The 18,797-nt window shown below is 37.0% G+C and overlaps 1 protein-coding gene across 4 annotated transcripts in view; it reads left to right on the top strand.

Moving 5' to 3' along the window:
• The window catches only part of LOC116462231 (cAMP-specific 3',5'-cyclic phosphodiesterase 4D), an 810,743-nt gene that overhangs the window by 547,664 nt on the left and 244,282 nt on the right, over window positions 1-18,797 (top strand). For all 4 annotated transcript variants that reach the window (XM_032144524.2, XM_058433986.1, XM_032144523.2 and 1 more), the window contains one exon: window positions 12,290-12,481. In XM_032144524.2, the coding sequence (XP_032000415.1) occupies window positions 12,290-12,481 (192 nt within the window). The remainder of the gene's footprint in view (window positions 1-12,289; window positions 12,482-18,797) is intronic.

Raw genomic sequence — 18,797 nt, 5'->3', positions numbered from 1 at the left:
TTTTTCTTAATATTTTAACTTTTATTTTAGGTTTAGGGGTACATGTGCAGGTTTGTTATATAGGTAAACTTGTGACTCGGGGGTTTGTTGTACATATTATTTTGTCACCCAGGTGCTAAGCATAGTATCTGACAGTTGGCATTTTTTTTCTGATCCTCTCCCTCCTCCCACCCTCCATCCTCAAGTTGGACCCAGTATCTATTGTTCCTCTCTTTCTGTCTGTGTGTTCTCATTATTTGGTTACCACTTATAAGTGAAAACATGCAGTATTTGGTTTTCTTTTCCTGCGTTAGTTTGCTAAAAGTAATGGCCTGCAGCTCCATCCATGTTCCTACAAAGAACATGATCTCACTCCTTTTTATGGCTGCATAGTTTTCCATGGTATATTTGTACCAGATTTTCTTTATCCAGTCTATCACTCATGGACATTTAGTTTGATTCCATGTCTTTGTGATTGTGAATAGTGCTGTAACGAACACATGCATGCACGTATCTTTACGGTAGAATGGTTTATATTCCTTTTGGTATATACCCTGTAGTGTGATTGCTGAGTTGAATGGTAGCTCTGTTTTTAGTTCTTTGAGGAATCACCACACTGCTTTCCACAATGGTTGAACTATTAATAATTTACATTCTAACCAGTAGAATATAAGCATTTCCTTTTCTCTGCAACCTTGCCAGCATCTGTTATTCTTTGACTTTTTAGTAATAGCCATTCTGACTAGTATGAAATGGTATCTCACTGTGGTTTTGATTTGTATTTCTTTAATGATTAGTGATATTGAGCATTTTTTCATACACTTATTGGCCATATGTATGCCTTCTTTTGAAAAGTGTTCATATCCTTTGCCCACTTTTCAATGGGGCTGTTTGGTTTTTGCTTGAATATTTGTTTAATTTCGTTGTAGATTCTGGGTATTAGACCTCTGTCAGGTAATATAATTTGCAAACATTTTCTCCCATTCTGTAAGTTATCTGTTTACTCTCTGTTAATAGTTGTGTGTGTTTTTTTCCTGTGCAGAAGCTCTTTAGTTTAATTAAGTTCCATTTGTCAATTTTTGCTTTTGTTGCAATTGCTTTTGGCATTTTTATCATGAAATCTTTGCCAGTTCCTATGTTCAAAATGGTATTTATCTGGTTATCTTCCAGGGTTTTTATACCTTTAGGTTTTACATTTATGTCTTTAATCCATCTTGAGCCCCACTTTGTTAACAAAACGCTATTCCTCTTTGGACTTCTAGCTTGACGAAGCCACATTTTGAGAAAGAGTGCATTTTGGAAATGTAGCATCTTAGAAGTGATCTTAGAAAGTCAAAGATTGGTAGTAACCTGCTGTGAGCAGTACAAGGAAAATAAAACTGAGTTAGTCCTGTGGGGCTACAGCTGACTCTCGGGTCCAGCCTGGCCTGGAGAGCATGTGCTTTTCTGCTCTTCCCTCCATACTCTTAGTTAGTGGTCAGCATATGATAATAGGATATAAGAGAAGAAATAAATCCCTACTTGTTTTATTCTCAATCACAGTGACACCTGCATGAAATTACTAGATAAATTAAGGCCTACCAATGACTACCAAAAAAAAGACACTTTCCAATTCCCATTGTCAGCACATATTCTGATTGAATGTATATGTTTACTACTTGAAGTTCTCATTATTTCTAGGTAATTACTGCCAATATGGACCTCATACTGCTACTGCAGGCTTTGCCTCAAGAGTCCAAATACCATGGCCTCATGTTAGGGCCATTTGAGATCCTTTTTGTAAAAGTTGCTTTATTGTGCTAAAAACAAAGATGCATAATATGAGATCTACCCTCTTACATTTTAAGTGTATAGTACATTATTATTAGCTGTTAGCACAATGTTGTACAGCAGATCTCTAGACTTTATTCATCTTGCATGATTAAATGATACACATCGAACAACAGCTCTCCATTTCTCCCTCCACCCAGGCCCAGCAACCACCATGCTACTTCCTGCTTCTATGAGTTCAACTACTTTAAATCCCTCATATAAGAGGGATCATGCAATATTTATCTTTCTGTGACTGACTTATTTCACTTGGCATAATGTCCTCAAAATTCATCCGTGTTGTAGCATATGACAGGATATCCTTCTTTTAAGGCTAAATAATATTCCATTGTATGTATATACCTCATTTTTTAATCCATTCATTCATTGATGGATATTTAGATTGTTTCCACATCTTGGTATTGTGAATATACATAAATGAATATGGGAATACAAATATCTCTTTGACATGCTGATCTCAATTTTTTGGATAAATACCCAGAAGTTGGATTTATAGATCATATAGTAGTTCCAGTTTTAGTTTTTTGAGGAACCTCCATACTGTTTTTTATAGTAGTGGCATCACTTTACAGTCCCACCATCACTACATAAGGATTCCAATTTCTGTATGTCCTTGCCAACAGGTATTTTTTTTTTTTTAATAATGGCCATCCTAACAGGAGTGAAGCAATATCTCGTTGTGGTTTTCCTTTGCATTTCCTTAATGATTAGTTATGTTGAGCATCTTTTCATATCCCTGTTTGCCATTTTTATGTCTTCTTTGGATAAATGTCCATTTCTTTCATTGGGTTTTTTAATTTTGAGGGGTTTCAATTGGGTTTTGGGGGGTTTTTGCTATTGAGTTGTAGGAGCTCCTATGTATTGTGGATATTAACACTGTATCAGATACATGGTTTGCAAATATTTTCTCCTAATCTGTAGGTTGTATTTTCACTGTGTTTTCTCCCTTGCTGTGCAGAAACATTTTATTTTGATGTAGTCCCACTTGCCTATTTTTGCTTTGTTTGCTTATGCTTTGATGCTGCCATGGATCAGGAAACTTAATATTGTTAAAATGTCCACAATGTCCAATGCAATCTCCATCAAAATCCCAGTGGTATTTTTTATAGAAATAGAAAAGCAATCTTCAAATTCATAAGAAACCACAAAAGACTGAACAGTCAAAACAATCTTGAAAAAGAACAAAATATCTGGAGATCTCACACTTCCTGATTTCAAAACATATTACTAAGTGACAGTAATCAAAATAATGTGGTACTGGCACAAAGACAGTCATAAAACCAATAGAACAGAATAGAGCTGAGAAATAAACCCACACATACACAGTCAATTGATCTTTGACAAGGATGTCCAGAATATACAATGAAAAGTCTTGAATGGTATTGGGAAATGGTATTGGGAAAACTAGATATTCACATGCAAAAGAATGAAACTAAACCCTTAAATCATACACAAAAAATCCACTCAAAAGACTTAATTGTAACACCTGAAGCTGTAAACCTAGAAGAAAATTTAGGGGGAAAATTTCATGGCATTGCTCTTGGCAATAATTTGAGATGCTTTCTTAGGGAGAGTTTCAGTTAAGAAAATTTTAATAATCATTAAAAAGTAATGTATAAACTTCAAGTAAAACAATTTTTGGTTGGGGCTTTCTGGTTGTCTTAGTCAACTCAGGCTGCATAACAAAGTACCCTAGACTGGTGGCCTAAACAGAAGTGTTCTCACAATTCTGGACGCTGAGAAGTCCAAGACCAAGACTGGCTGATTTGGTTCCTGTTGAGGGCTCTCTTCCTACATGTAGATGGCTGCTTTCTCACATGGTGAAGAGAGAATGCTCTTGTGTCTCTCTCTTTCCTTATAAGAACACCAGCACTATTGGATTAGGGCCTCATCCATATGACCTCATTTAACATATGAATTCTAGGGGAAACAAGATAGATTTAACCTCAACCTCGACCTCATTTAACCATTGGGGGTTAAGGCTTCAACATATGAATTCTAGGGGAAACAAGATTCAGTCCATAACACTGGCCTAATAAATACTTTTCAGAAAAATTGGCCTTTTATCATATCATTGTGTCAAAAGTGTGCTAAGCAAGTCCAGCTTATCCTCTTTCATTTACAGTCCAGACATCAAACTCATGCTATCATGTCCATGTTGAATCTCTTTATTGACCTGTGTTACTTGGGAGTGTCACTGACAAGCCAGAAACATATGTTGTGTATTTCCAGATATCACCTAATGTTTTACTCATAAGTAAGCATATACCCTTCATCTTTGTACCAGTGTGTGTGTGTGTGTGTGTGTTTGTGTGTGTGTGTGTGTGTGTGTGTGTATGACAGGATCTCACTGTGTTACCCAGGCTGGAGCGCAGTGGCATGATTTAGACTCACTGAAGCCTCAGCCTCCCAGGCTCAAGTGATTCTCCTGCCTGAGCACCACAGGCTTGTGCCATCATGCCTGGCTTTTTTTTTTTTTTTTTTTTTTTTTTTTTTTTTTGTAGAAACAGAGTTTCATCATGTTGCCCAGGCTGGTCTTGAACTCCTGAGCTCAAGCAATCCACTCCCCTTAGCCTCCCAAAGTTCTGGGATTACAAGTGTGAGCCACCATGCCCAGCCCCAGGCTTTTGTTTATAAAAATCATCTGTGAAAACAAAGGGTAAAACATGTCTTTTAAATATCTTAACTCTGTGCAAATATATATATTATACAAGCTAACATGTGTAGTATAATTTAGCTGTGTAATCTTGTAAAGTAGCTAAATATCATGCCTTCTCCGGGTGTCCTACTTAAATTTAATATGCAGTTTTATGATTGATTGGGAAAGATTGCCATCTGTGCATACCACTGTAAAATGCCAGTTTCTACAGTCTCATCTCCATAGATAATCAGAGAAAAGTAAATATTAAAATGGTGAATTTTGCGAATCATTATTTTGTTTACTCCAGAGAAGCTATTTGACCTGCAGGGAAATTTTCAATAGGGAAGTATCACTGGCATTGATTAGAAACGACTTCATAACCTTGTGATATTGATAACAATGGGTAAAATATTTAATATTATAAAGAGGGAAAAAAAGGTATGTAATCATCCAGTTCCAGTTACTCTCCCCTTAAGCTCAAGGGTAAGCCTCCCCTCCCCTTGAGTGGCAAAGCATCAAAATGGGTTCCAATGTGTTGGCTAACAGCATGAGCTACAATACACAGGGGAGAGTGGAGTACAGGAGTATAAACAGCAGTATAATTGTGACCTGAGGTCCCCAAGCTACACCCTGTGTCTGGAGACCTGAGGTCTGAAGGACTGTTTCTGCACATTATATTCAGCTGGAGCCCCACCTAGGTTGTTGGGACCTCCAAGCCTTCCACACTTCCTGGTAGGAAATTATTCTTTCTCCTCAGTGAGGAATATCTAGAAAAAAATCAGCAGTCTCCACCCTCCCCGGATGTTATCACACTGGAATTATGGAGTTGGGTGGAGGCATAAAAGCAGCTAAAACTTTTAGAGCAATCTGGCTCCAGCATCTGTCACCTCATTGATTGCAAGGGCTGATTCAGGTGATCTGGTGCTCAGTTCTCTTCCTCTTTCATCTCTCCCTTTAGGTTCTTCCCAAAGCCATGTGTTCAAATAAAGTTAAAGAGAATGACCTAGATGAAGATTCCCCTGGAAGAAAAAGAGTAATAAAAATGAAAAACAATAGCTGCTAAATAATGGGAGTGTACTAGCTGCCAGGCAATGTGGTGAATGCTTTCCAAACATTTTCTCTTCTAATCCTTATAATGGCCCTAGAGCTAGGTACTGTAATTATCTTTATCAGCAGTGAAAGCCTAGAAAAGTACAGTAACTTGCCCTAGAACACGCAAATAGGAAGTGGCTGAACCAAGATTTCAAATTTAACCTGTGTTTTCTAACTCTTAAATAAACGTCTTAACAGGAACATTTTTGGTAGGTCTGTATTTTCTATGTGCCATTGTTCTCACTATGTAGTGAAAAGGGCAGCTCTCAGATGGTCCTGGCTTCAGTGATGGCTCCCAGGATTCCAAGCGGCATTCAGCAAGATCTTCCCTGTGAGTGGCCTTCATAGATGCTTCAGTAATGGAGGCTGCTATTAATAGGGGTTCCTTAGCAGCTGATCCACTGAGGCCCTCATTGCCCCACCCACTTTGGGCTTCATACTGGGGGTCAGTGCTAAATATAAGGTCCTGATGGCTAGGATAGATGAGGAAAGCTATTTACTCAGCACAGTAGCAGGACTCTGGCTCAGGAGAGGGCCCATATCATGGTCAAAAATAAATTGAAAAGATTTAAACTAGGGAAGCAGTGTCTAGCAAAAGGCCAAAAAGATGAGAAATGACCTTCAGCAGACAAACATTACAAGGTCAGTAGACACAAAGTATGTGAGCAGTTGAGAACGTGGATGAAAGGTAGATTGGAACTGTATTACCATCCAGTAATTCCACTGAAATGGAACAGTGTGGAGAACTGGGAGTGATTAGTTAATTGGTCAGTTTGTCCGATTTCTCTTTGTTTCTTGTCAGGGGCTGGTTCCATAGAAAAGGATGGGTCTGTGGAGTAAATGATCATGAGTAGTGCTAGCCACACACATTCTTTAACACTTCTGAATGCAGCAGGCCAGCTGGTCATTACTCTTACTGCCCCCTCATAGGAGACCAAATATAGCTACATCATTCCTCCTCCAAAACTGCCTTCTGGCAAAAGTTATCTCTTTTAAGAATTGTGTGCATTCTTAAATTGCATTAAGGGAAGCAAACATGTGGAACAAGAAAGCACCTCACTTAGTTCCATTTGCTAAGCCCTTTTGCAGACCCACTGACCCTTCCTTAATTCCAAATGAAATCTCAAACGCTATAAAGAAACCCACCAAATGGGTTACAGCAAAGACTTTTTTACACCCTACTGTTATGTTCAGAATTGGAAAAATCTGGGGATATGGCAAATTCCAAAATGTTGGGTCATATGAAAACTTTTTTTTTTGAGACAGAGTGTCGCTCTGTCACCCAAGCTGGAGTGCAGTGACGTAATCATGGCTCACTGCAGCCTCACCCTCCTTAGTTCAGGTGATCCTCCTGCCTCCACCTCTGGGGTAGCTGGGACTGCAGGTAAGCACCACCACACCCAGGTAATTTTAAAATTTTTTGGAAAGATGGTGTTTCACCATGTTGCCCAGGCTGGCCCTGAACTCCTGGGCTCAAGCAATTCACCAGCCTTGGCTTCCTAAAGTGCTGGGATTATAGGCATGAGCCACCACACCCGGCCCCATATGAAAATTTAGTCTCAGAATTAGCCTTTGCATGCGTCACCTCTAAGTTAATCAGAATGTTACTTTCAGAAGTTCCATGCAGGTGAGGAAGCTAAAAGGTATTCTTGTATTTTTTTAATGATTAATAGGAAACTTCATAATAGAGGTGTAAACAGAGTCCTTTCTCCCCAGCCTTAGAATCAGACAGCTTGAGTTTAAAACCCACTTATGAGCTTGAGCATACTACTTAACATAGAGTCACTTGTCTATGCCTCAGAGTCCCCGTGGTCAAATGGAAAATACAGTGCCTACTTCAAAGGGTTACTGTGAGGATTAAATGAGATAATATATGCAAAGCACAGTGCCTGGAACATGGAAAGTGCTCCAGAAGTTTTATTATTATTAACATTATTATAATTGCCACCGTCATCATTAAACTTGGTTATTTTGACTCTCCCCAGTCCTTTCGTTACTTTTTCAAACTTCTGCTAGTTTTTCACTTGGGCTCCATCTAATTGGCTATGAGTTAAAAGAATTCACCACATCCAAGTGTTTTCTAAAGAATGTCTTTGGAAAATTCACAACTGATCATTTTGATACCAGCATCTAAGGTTAGGGCTACCTTATCCTTCATCACCTTCTTGTTTTATTCATAATACCACGATGTGGACTATTGATAAAATTATGTTTCAAAAATAAGTAGCTTATTTGAAGCCATCTATGATTTCAGCCCAAACTGACTAATTAGGCTAACTTTCAGAGAGTTGAGTAAGTGTCTAATTCTCAGTTAACTTCCTACCTACCGAGTAAAAATGTACTGCCTTTTAAAATCCACAACTAGCCTCCCTTACTCAAGGCAAATCTCCTAGTTCTAATATTTGAAGTATTTAATGAACAAGCCTTTTGGGGGGTCCTCTTGTAGTTAACACATTTATTTTTCTCCTTTTTTTTAAATGTTTTTTGTCTGTCTTTTTTTTTTTTTTTTTTTTTTTGAGACAGAGTCACACTCTGTCGCCTAGATTGGAGTGCAGTGACACGATCAGTCACTGTAACCTTTAACTCCTGGGCTCAAGCGATCCTCCCACGTGTGCCTCTAAAGTGTTGGGATTATAGGCATGGGCTACTGTGCTCAGCCTCTACTCTGTTTTCTACCTTTTATTTGTTGCAAAAGCAATATGTTTATTTTAACAAATATTAGTCTTCCTCATCTTACTCCTCTGACATTTCAATGTTAAAAGTTGATCTGTGTGTTTCCACGTAAGTCTTTATAACAAGCTTCTGCTGACACTCCTTGGCCCGTACCTATAAACATATCCATACCATAAACACATCCAGCCCTACCTATTAGGTTGAAATGTACAAAATTGCCATTTTTATAGGTCCCCACTATTCTTTAATACCAAGCCTCAAATTGAGCCACACACTAAATGTCCTGTTTTATATACATGCCTTATTCATTCCTTCTTGGGTTTGTTTTTGTGGCTTCACTTTTGCTGGATGACCTCCAGCCCCACCCCAGCTCTACTCTGGCTGGACATTTTTTAACTCTCCTTCAAAGGTGTACATCCTGCAACTTCGTAAATTCCCTTTACATTCATCGTCTGCATCACATAGTCTGATTGCCTATATAATACAATTTCGTGTTTTAGTATTTATATACTATTTAATACAGATGCCACCTGTTTTGTTGCTTTTATTTTCTCTGGTTGCTTGATGTTCTATTACTTTGATTAGACTTTAGTGCTTTCTAGAAAAGGACAATGTGTAGTGTATCTGTACTTATTCAAGTGCTGATCTAAGGACATAGGATGTAATGTAAAAGTTTATTCAATGAATATTTCAAAATACAAAGTCTCTTTTTCTATGAAGCCATTCACTAATACTGACATTGGCTGATACTTCAGACTAGAGAGTCTCAGTAATACTACTTTTTCTTGATAATTAATTTTGATTATAAGAGCATTTAATATAATGGAAATAAATTATGCAAATGAACTCAGACCCTAGGTTCACTTCCCAAAACAAACCGTATTCTGAGAATTCTTGTGGTGCCAAAATTTAGAGTGAAACCTCAGACTATTAATGATGCTCATGTTACTTTAATCCAACACAATTAAGTACTCAGTGATTTGTTACAGAAATTCAATTGTCTTCTCAAGTATTTTTTTCATTAACAAAAAAATCCAATAAAATATCAGTCACTATTCTTAGATCTTCATTCTCAATGTTTGTAAAGCTAATACTGATATTAGGTTAATGTAATTTTATCAATATTGATAATTACTTAGTATACATTGTGAACTTTGTTTTTTGGATGTCATTTAAAGGGTTATTTTCATGAGTCTCTAAGAAATAATTTCGGCCTTTAAGGTTATTTAACCCTTCAGTAGAAAATAGTTTCCTTGTTTAAGAAAATGATCTCCATCTAGTGGACAAATTTGTATATTACAGTATACAAAGAAAAATATTAAAGCCCCTGGAATATCTCATATCAAGCACTTCCTGACCTATTAATAAATGTTTTGGTTTTAGTGGTAATATTATGGCTTAAAAGTTGTAAGATTTAAAAATATCATAAGTATCTAAACGATATGCTAAATATCTAAGGTATTTAGCAATATTTGTTTCAAAACTTACAGTGGAGTGTTAAGACTTGCTTGATTTAATTGGAAAAATTATAATTAAAGAAAAAATTACTGATTTTTACAAATTTGGTGTTTACTCAGTTGAACTGAAAAAAACTAAACCAAAACTCACACTTCTGTATCTCTTACATTTCTGTTCATGCACAGGAAAGAGAGGGTATTTTCTTTTTTAAAGTGTAGCAATAAGAATATCTTGATATTAAAGGGAAATAAACATAAACATTTCTATAGGTATTCACATTTCTAGGTCTTCCTCATGCTGAAAAGCTGCCATGATTATCTTCTTAGAAGAGAAATCTACTTTGCCAAACCCCCACTATTTAGAAGTTTTTAACGTCTTCCAGTTGTATACTAAATACCTTCAAAAACCTTCTCAAATACTACTCTTCATGAAAACTTCTCAGATATCCCAGCCTGAGTTAGTCATTCATCCTTTATTTTTGTATCTTAATGCACTCATATTAGGTGCTTAATAAATGCCTATTTAGGCATATCCAAGGAGAGTTTGTCGAAGATCCCTAATGTATGTCTATTGAATGATTAGAGACCATCCTCCCCTTCCAGCCTTCCTGGGAATTGACAAGGTTTCACATACATATGTGCCTATCCTATTCTGGTGAAACACATGTCCCTTGTTTGGGTGCCACATATATTTGTGGTTTATATAATCATGCAGTAGAGCTGGAAGGACTTTAGGAACAATAGATGATTCAATGCAGTTATCTCAGTGACTGGTCAATTAACTTTTCTAGGACCTGGTATCCTTGTTTGTAAAGTGAGTCTGTTCGACTTGACAATCTCTCATTGTCCTTCCTGAACCAAATAAATATGTCTATAAAGAGACACAATTCTAAGAAAATTTTAAGTTGGAAAAACATACTTACAACTGCTCAAGATAATGAGTTTTTCCTCTTCTGTTTATTTGATGGATTATTTTGGAGCCACTGTTACTTGATCACAGATTCAAAACTGATCCATGAAACATCTTCCAATCTTAGAGTCATAACTCTATTTATTAATGACCCCAATAAAGAAAATAAAAGAATGTTTTAAAATTAGCTAGTTAATAGTTTGAATAACGATTCTAATGGGGAAAATATTAATGACAGCAAAACTTGAATTCACATGTTTATTTATTCATTGAACAATTTTTTCTTTAAAACCACACACCTGCTGGGCTATCATAAGCTATCACCCTCCTCTCCTAAGAACACATGAAAGTTTATTTTTTTTCTTTTTCTTTCTTTTCTCTTTTTTTTATTTATTTTTTATTATATTATTATACTTCAGGTTTTAGGGTACATGTGCACAATGTGCAGGTTTGTTACATATGTATCCATGTGCCATGTTGTTTTGCTGAAAGTTTACTTTATTTTAATCCTGGTTGATGTTTCACTAGAAAGGTTCTCTGTGGAAAGTTTATCTAGATTATAAGGACTATGACGTTAAGAACTGTGTGTGTGGTTTTTTTCCCAGCTCTGAAATACGTATTGCTGAGCACAGTGCCTTTTATTCGTTTAATCATTTACTCAAGACACTTGGGCACAGTTTTCAAAGTGCCAAGAATACGCTGAGTCTCCATTCGTAGAGAGCTCACAATCTAGGAATGGAGACCGGGTGAAAACCATTTTCAATTCATTGTAAATTCTGTCATTAGGGAGTGGGAAAGTGTCTTGGGAGCATAGAGAAAGGGCCTTTCATAAAGCTCTGATGTACCAGGGTAGCTTTTCAGGTGCAGGCTAAGTCTCAAGGATGAGTGACAATTAGGCAGGGGAAAGGGGATTTGATTATTTAGCGGAGCTGGAGGTGAGGTGGTGACGGCCTGTGACAAGGAGATGGTGCCTCAATGTGAGTTGAGCATGAAGTACCGAATAGATGAGGGCTGCAAGTTGAGGCTGGGAGGGCAACTAATTGTAATTGAGAGCAGATGGTTGGCAGTCTAGCAAAGAAATTTTGACTTCATCCTGAGAGCAATGGCAAGTTACTGAAGGGTTTTAAACTGAAGAATGACACTAGAAAATGGATTCAAGACACTATTATAAAGGTTGTTATAATAATATAGGTGAAATTTGATGGACACCTGAATTTAAAATACTGGTAGTAGGGATGGAAGGAAGTGGGTACAATAGAAATTAATGCTTGGAGGGATGTTATAGGGTAGGAGCGTGGAGGGAGAAGCCCAGGTTTGGGAGAACAGCATTAGGCACAAAATGGGTATTTGTTGAATCGAATTCAAATATTTAATGAATTACTGTGTATTTGTTATTTTCCAAAAGGAATTTTGTACTTAGAAGATTATGTTTTGCAGAGTGTTGCCCTTTTAACTGAAGTAGGGTTTGGAAAAACCTGTATCTTGTATCTGGTCAGTTAACAACAGTATCCAGGAAAACAAGAATGTGAAGTCAATGTGTTTTTCTTTTATGTATTTCAATATTACCATATTTTTATGGCAGAAATTAGCTGTAATTTTGATTCCTGCTAATTCCACTGTCAATTCCTCAGCTGACGCTAAACGCTTTGTGAAAATACGAACATGTGAACGTTCACAGCAACATAATTCCTTCTCCTTCCTTTACAGTTTTGATGTGGACAATGGCACATCTGCGGGACGGAGTCCCTTGGATCCCATGACCAGCCCAGGATCTGGGCTAATTCTCCAAGCAAATTTTGTCCACAGTCAACGCCGGGAGTCCTTCCTGTATCGATCCGACAGCGATTATGACCTCTCTCCAAAGTCTATGTCCCGGAACTCCTCCATTGCCAGTGATATGTAAGTACAAGGGCAGGCAAAGAGTGAGAAAACCGAGTAAATTTGTGTCTAGAGCTGATGATGTAATTAAACTAATGAAAGCTTTTGTTCAACTGTATCACTCTTCTCCAATATAGAAAGAATATGAATAAAATTATACAAGCTAGAAATGAATGGTAGATTTAACTTGAGTGCGTTGTCAATCTTGATTAACATACACACACACACACACACACACACACGCATATATTTATTTTTCCAGAAAATACTTTATAGGAAAACTGAGAATTAAATTTTTAATGGAAACTAACACTTAAATAATTAGCTTATATTTATGTAGAGCCTGAGTTTTAGCTGCCTAACTACATGGATATTTTCTAATATTTTGAAAAGCTTTCAACTCCATTTGAAAAGTCCTATGATAATAGACTGTATAGCATTTTGAATATATTTCAATTGATGTATGTACAGATGTTAGCACTGGTTTGCCAGATCATTTAAGAAATCTTTGTGGGACTTTGCCAAAATTAAACCAATTTTTATGAATCATTAGAGGCAAGCACAGAAAACAGTAGACAGACTTGAATATCATTTAAGACATAGTACAGCTTGAAAAACAATAAAAAATGACAAGCAGGTTTGCATATCCTATACCATCACTAGCTCATTTTCTCAGTGCATTTCATTCTTGTGGTAGTGTGCATGTTTTTCTACATAGGTCTTTATTCTCACTCAATACCTATACTATCATTCGTGGCACATCTTCCTCTGTATAGAATCAATCTTCATCTTTCTCTCTTGGTCTATACATTTGTCCAATAACATTCACCATCTTTTCGTAACACCCATCTCAAAAACTCTTAACAGGCTGCAATTTATCTTATAAGAATTAGTCTGTATGGGACCCCTGAGTGTCTAGTACTATTCTTGCCATTCTAACAGAGCATCAGTGTATTGCAATAGGCCTACATGGGGTTCTAGAAATGAAATTATATTTCACTCCTTTTTACAAACTATGGTTGCTATTTTAGCAGTTGTATTATTGACGTCTACCCTTCTTCATCTCTAAACAACTTTCTATTCCTAGTGGCCCTATTTTTACATTATTTTTATCTCACTTTCTTAGATTTGAAATTCATGACACTTATTTATTCATTCACACATAATGAGAATGCATCTTGAGCAAATATGGTGTATTTAAATCTCTCAATCTGTGGAGCAGTGAGGTCTGGCATTTTAGACCATTGTAATAAAATATGGTGAGCACAATCCTTGAGGCATTTACAATGTACTGCAGGAACATAGAGAGGAGATGGAGAGTTTTCAACCCAAGGGAAAGATACAGAAAATACCGGGCTAAGGGAAGAACATTTACTAAATGTGAGGCATGGAAAATTATGGCTGAACTAAGGAATGACAATCTGCTTGATGTGAATAGCGAAACCTGGCAAGAGAGAAGAAAACTTCAAATACAGTCTATGGGACCTGAGAGCCACAGAGGTTTTTAGCTGAGTTTTGGCATGATCATATTCTTGTTTTTATTGCATCTTGATTACTCTATTGTTGAATGATTGCATAGTGAAGTGACTACAGGGAAGTATTTCATGTCGAAATTCACAGAAGTAAGGCAGGCTAAATAGGATGAAGGCCTAAGTCAAGGGAGTGATGGCAGTGGAGCAAAGAGCTGGTTTAGATTGCAAGAGGCTTATAGAATTTATAGAATTGTGTGTGTGTGTGTGTGTGTGTGTGTGATGTATGTATGTATGTTGGGGGACAGCCAGTGGAGAAGGAGAATCAAAGAGAATGCTGATTTTTGGCCATGAATGAGTATGTACATGGTGATGTGGACATGAGGAACAAAGGGCAGAGAGTAGAAAACATGACAGATAACAGGTGATGAATTGGCTTGTACATGATAAAGGTAGGGGAAACAAGACAACAGTTAAAGTACCGGGACAGCAAACAGAAATAACAGTCCAGTGGACCAGGAGAAATAGAACAGTTACCTTCTATAATTACTAGGTTTTTGAATGACAGTTGAGTGGAGTGTCTTATTCAGGTAATAGCAGTAGGAGCCCCTGGGTTAAGGAGTGAATTGAAAGTGGAAATGTGTCAAATGGTATTTCTAGTTCTAGATCCCTGAAGAATCGCCACGCTGACTTCCACAATGGTTGAACTAGTTTACAGTCCCACCAACAGTGTAAGTGTGTTCCTATTTCTCCACATCCTCTCCAGCACCTGTTGTTTCCTGACTTTTTAATGATGGCCATTCTAACTGGTGTGAGATGGTATCTCACTGTGGTTTGATTTGCATTTCTCTGATGGCCAGTGATGATGAGCATTTTTTCATGTGTTTTTTGGCTGCATAAATGTCTTCTTTTGAGAAGTGTCTGTTCATGTCCTTCGCCCACTTTTTGATGGGGTTGTTTGTTTTTTTCTTGTAAATTTGTTTGAGTTCATTGTAGATTCTGGATATTAGCCCTTTGTCAGATGAGTAGGTTGCAAAAATTTTCTCCCATTCTGTAGGTTGCCTGTTCACTCTGATAGTGGTTTCTTTTGTTGTGCAGAAGCTCTTTAGTTTAATTAGATCCCATTTGTCAATTTTGGCTTTTGTTGCCATTGCTTTTGGTGTTTTAGACATGAAGTCCTTGCCCACGCCTATGTCCTGAATGGTATTGCCTAGGTTTTCTTGTAGGATTTTAACGGTTTTAGGTCTAACATTTAAGTCTTTAATCCATTTTGAATTAAGTTTTGTATAAGGTGTAAGGAAGGGATCCAGTTTTAGCTTTCTACATATGGCTAGCCAGTTTTCCCAGCACCAGTTATTAAATAGGGAATCCTTTCCCCATTTCTTGTTTTTGTCAGGTTTGTCAAAGATCAGATAGTTGTAGATATGCGGCATCATTTCTGAGGGCTCTGTTCTGATCCATTGATCTATGTCTCTGTTGTGGTACCAGTACCATGCTGTTTTGGTTACTGTAGCCTTATACCATTTGACCCAGCCATCCCATTACTGGGTATATCCCCAAAGGACTATAAATCATGCTGCTATAAAGACACATGCACACGTATGTTTATTGCGGCACTATTCACAATAGCAAAGAGTTGGAACCAACCCAAATGTCCAACAACGATAGACTGGATTAAGAAAATGTGGCACATATACACCATGGAATACTATGCAGCCATAAAAAATGATGAGTTCATGTCCTTTGTAGGGACATGGATGAAACTGGAAAACATCATTCTCAGTAAACTATTGCAAGGACAAAAAAGCAAACACCGCATGTTCTCACTCATAGGTGGGAATTGAACAATGAGAACTCATGGACACAGGAAGGGGAACATCACACTCCGGGGACTGTTGTGGGGTGGGGGCAGGGGGGAGGGACAGCATTAGGAGATATACCTAATGCTAAATGACGAGTTAATGGGTGCAGTAAAACAACATGGCACATGGATACATATGTAACAAACCTGCACATTGTGCACATGTACCCTAAAACCTAAAGTATAATATGAGAACTCACGGACACAGAAAGGGGAACATCACACTCCGAGGACTGTTGTGGGGTTGGGAGAGGGGGGAGGGACAGCATTAGGAGATATACCTAATGCTAAATGATGAGTTAATGGGTGCAGGAAATCCACATGGCACATGGATACATATGTAGCAAACCTGCACATTGTGCACATGTACCCTAAAACCTAAAGTATAATAAAATAATAATAATAACAAATAAAAAAGAAAAAAAAAAGAAAGTGGAAATGTGAGCAAATGCAGGCATCTCTTTAAAAGGCTGATGGGTGGAGTAGGAAGAAAGAACTAAGGCTGCCTGACAGAGAATTAGGTTCAAGAGAAATTTTTTTGAATTCAGGATACTTGAGCTGAGGGAAGGCTCCAGGAGATAGAAAGAGCCTAAAAATTCAAGGGGAAAAAGGCTTTAAAGATGGAGCTGTAGTTGCTGACAAAACCATGATCATGAGCCAAAGTAAGGAGGCTATCCTTGGAAAAGTAGTAAATACCAGAACTGTATTCTTTAGGAAAGACAAAGAAGACCTGCCTGGCAACGTAGTGAGACCTTGTCCTTACTAAAAATCCGAAAAAATAGCTGGGCATGGTGGCACACGCCTTTAGTCCCAGCTACTCTGGGGACTGACTGAGGTAGGAGGATTGGTTGAGCCCGGGAGTTCAGGGTTGCAGTGAGCTACGATCATGCCACCGCAGTCCAGCCTGGGTGACAGAGGAAGACAAGACTGCGTCTGGAAAAAAAAAAAGGAGAAGGAGGAGAAGGAGAAGAAGAATAAGAGAGAAGAGAAGAAGGAGAAGGAGAAGAAGAGTAAAAAAAAGGGAAATGTAAATTTAGAGATGGAGGAGTAAAATGTTAAGAGATATTAGCCATGAGTTCTCTAAACATTTTACTCCTCCATCTCCAAATGAAAGAATGTAAAAGTAGAAGGTACAGCTATCAATAGCCGGAGGAGAGAGGGATGGGGCAGCTTGAGAAGAAAGGGAAAGGCTTAAAAAAGCCATTATGCAGATCAAAAAAGGGAACAGGGTAGAGGTGAGTAGAATACTGAGCAGCCGCATAGATAACAATAAACAATGTTAAATAGGCAAATGACCGAATTGAAAGTCATCTAATGCAACTTCATCAAAGGTGAGTCAGCCTTGGTATTGATAAAAGAAAGAGGAAAACTCACAGTGAGTTAGTGGAGTCCATTTATGTAGTTATGTGTTCTACCTTTCTAAATTGTAGTAAACTGAGTTTGGGATAGATTATTTCTTTCATACATTCTACTCCAGTTAGTAAATATTAAATATATACATATATTTTATGAAAACCTTATAGCATTTCATATTTAAATATGAAATGCTTTTATTTCAAAATGAAACTTGCAAGGATACCTCATTTTGCTGTGTGCCTCAAGAGTTCTTTATCTGATCAGACTCAGGTAGGAATGACGAGTTTAATCAGACCATGAGTCAATACTATATGTTGCTGAAAAGTAATGTGTTGACATGTTTAGCTTTTCCATTCTCCTTGGATATCTACATTGGAGCAGTAAGATATTCCTTTGACACCAACTACTAGAAAGCATTCTTTCTACCAAGGAGATTAAGTTTCTGTGGAAAGAAAAGTAAATAGAATAAATAACTATTTCAACATTTAATCTGACACTACACATATCTTCCACCATAAAGGACTATGCCTTCTCTTAATTTGAATTCTCATATGGTCATGTGTAAACTTTAATTTTCTTACCTTACCTAGTTCACAATAATGCTATAGAGACTGTCTGATGTCTATAATTCAACTGTGCTTTATAGAGAATGATGTTATGGTATATTTAATTACTTGATGATTTCTTATTAGTTGTTCTAGTTAAGCTTTCCTGTTGAGAAATTTTCTTAGAAATTTCAAACACAAGCAGTACCTAATGAGGGTAGGTACCTAATGAAGGGTATTTAAAATGAAGGTTTGTGGTTATCTATTTAATTGAGCTGTTTTGGAAAACCTTTAAATACTCTTTAAGTTTAAATACAACTATTTACTATACTGGGAAAGTGAGAAGGAGGAAAATAATCCCTTCCTAGGAGAGAGGATATCGTCATCTTATCCTCTATAAATAGAAACCAATGAAATAGCTGAAAAACAAAACAGATAAAGATGGTAGTAATAATAATCATAACATACATGGTGTGTGTATATCATCAAGTTTCCCAAGTATTTTCACACCAGCTATTTAATTTTATATACTCACAGTCCTTTTGATGGGGACATTGTTATGCTATTTTACAGATTAGAAAGCCAAAGTCCAGTGAGCTTAATCTTTTGAAAAAAAAGCAAGCATTTTGATTATTTCTAGGAGCACATAATTTGGATAATGCCATTGTAAACAAAGTTCTTTATAGTACTACAGCAAAAACTGCTAAGAAACAGAAGTAGTTGTTGACCAAATTCATTAAACCAATGAAATACATAGCAGTATGAAAATTTGATTAAGAATAAAATAAAAGCTCAAGGAGGTACAAAGTAAATATGCAGCCAACTCTTAGAGAATGTATACAAGTATATAGCACTAGGCTAAATTCAGAATCAAAAAAATTAGCTCATATAAGGCGGAAGAGAAGTTCCTGACCGCTTCTGCTCAGAGACCATCACACAATTTGTTAAATATAGATGATGCAGTAGCAACTTAATTCTTAAGAAAAGTAAGAAAAAGAAAAATGTTAAGTATTAGCGTGAGTCTAATAAATAAATACATGAAAATAACCTTGAATTACCATTAATAGTAAAAATTTTTTAAAACAATAGAAACAACTAGATAACAA

This window comes from Hylobates moloch, unplaced genomic scaffold (assembly GCF_009828535.3).
Source record: "Hylobates moloch isolate HMO894 unplaced genomic scaffold, HMol_V3 SCAFFOLD_23, whole genome shotgun sequence".
Taxonomy (NCBI): domain Eukaryota; kingdom Metazoa; phylum Chordata; class Mammalia; order Primates; family Hylobatidae; genus Hylobates; species Hylobates moloch.
This window is presented reverse-complemented; position numbering and strand designations above follow the sequence as displayed.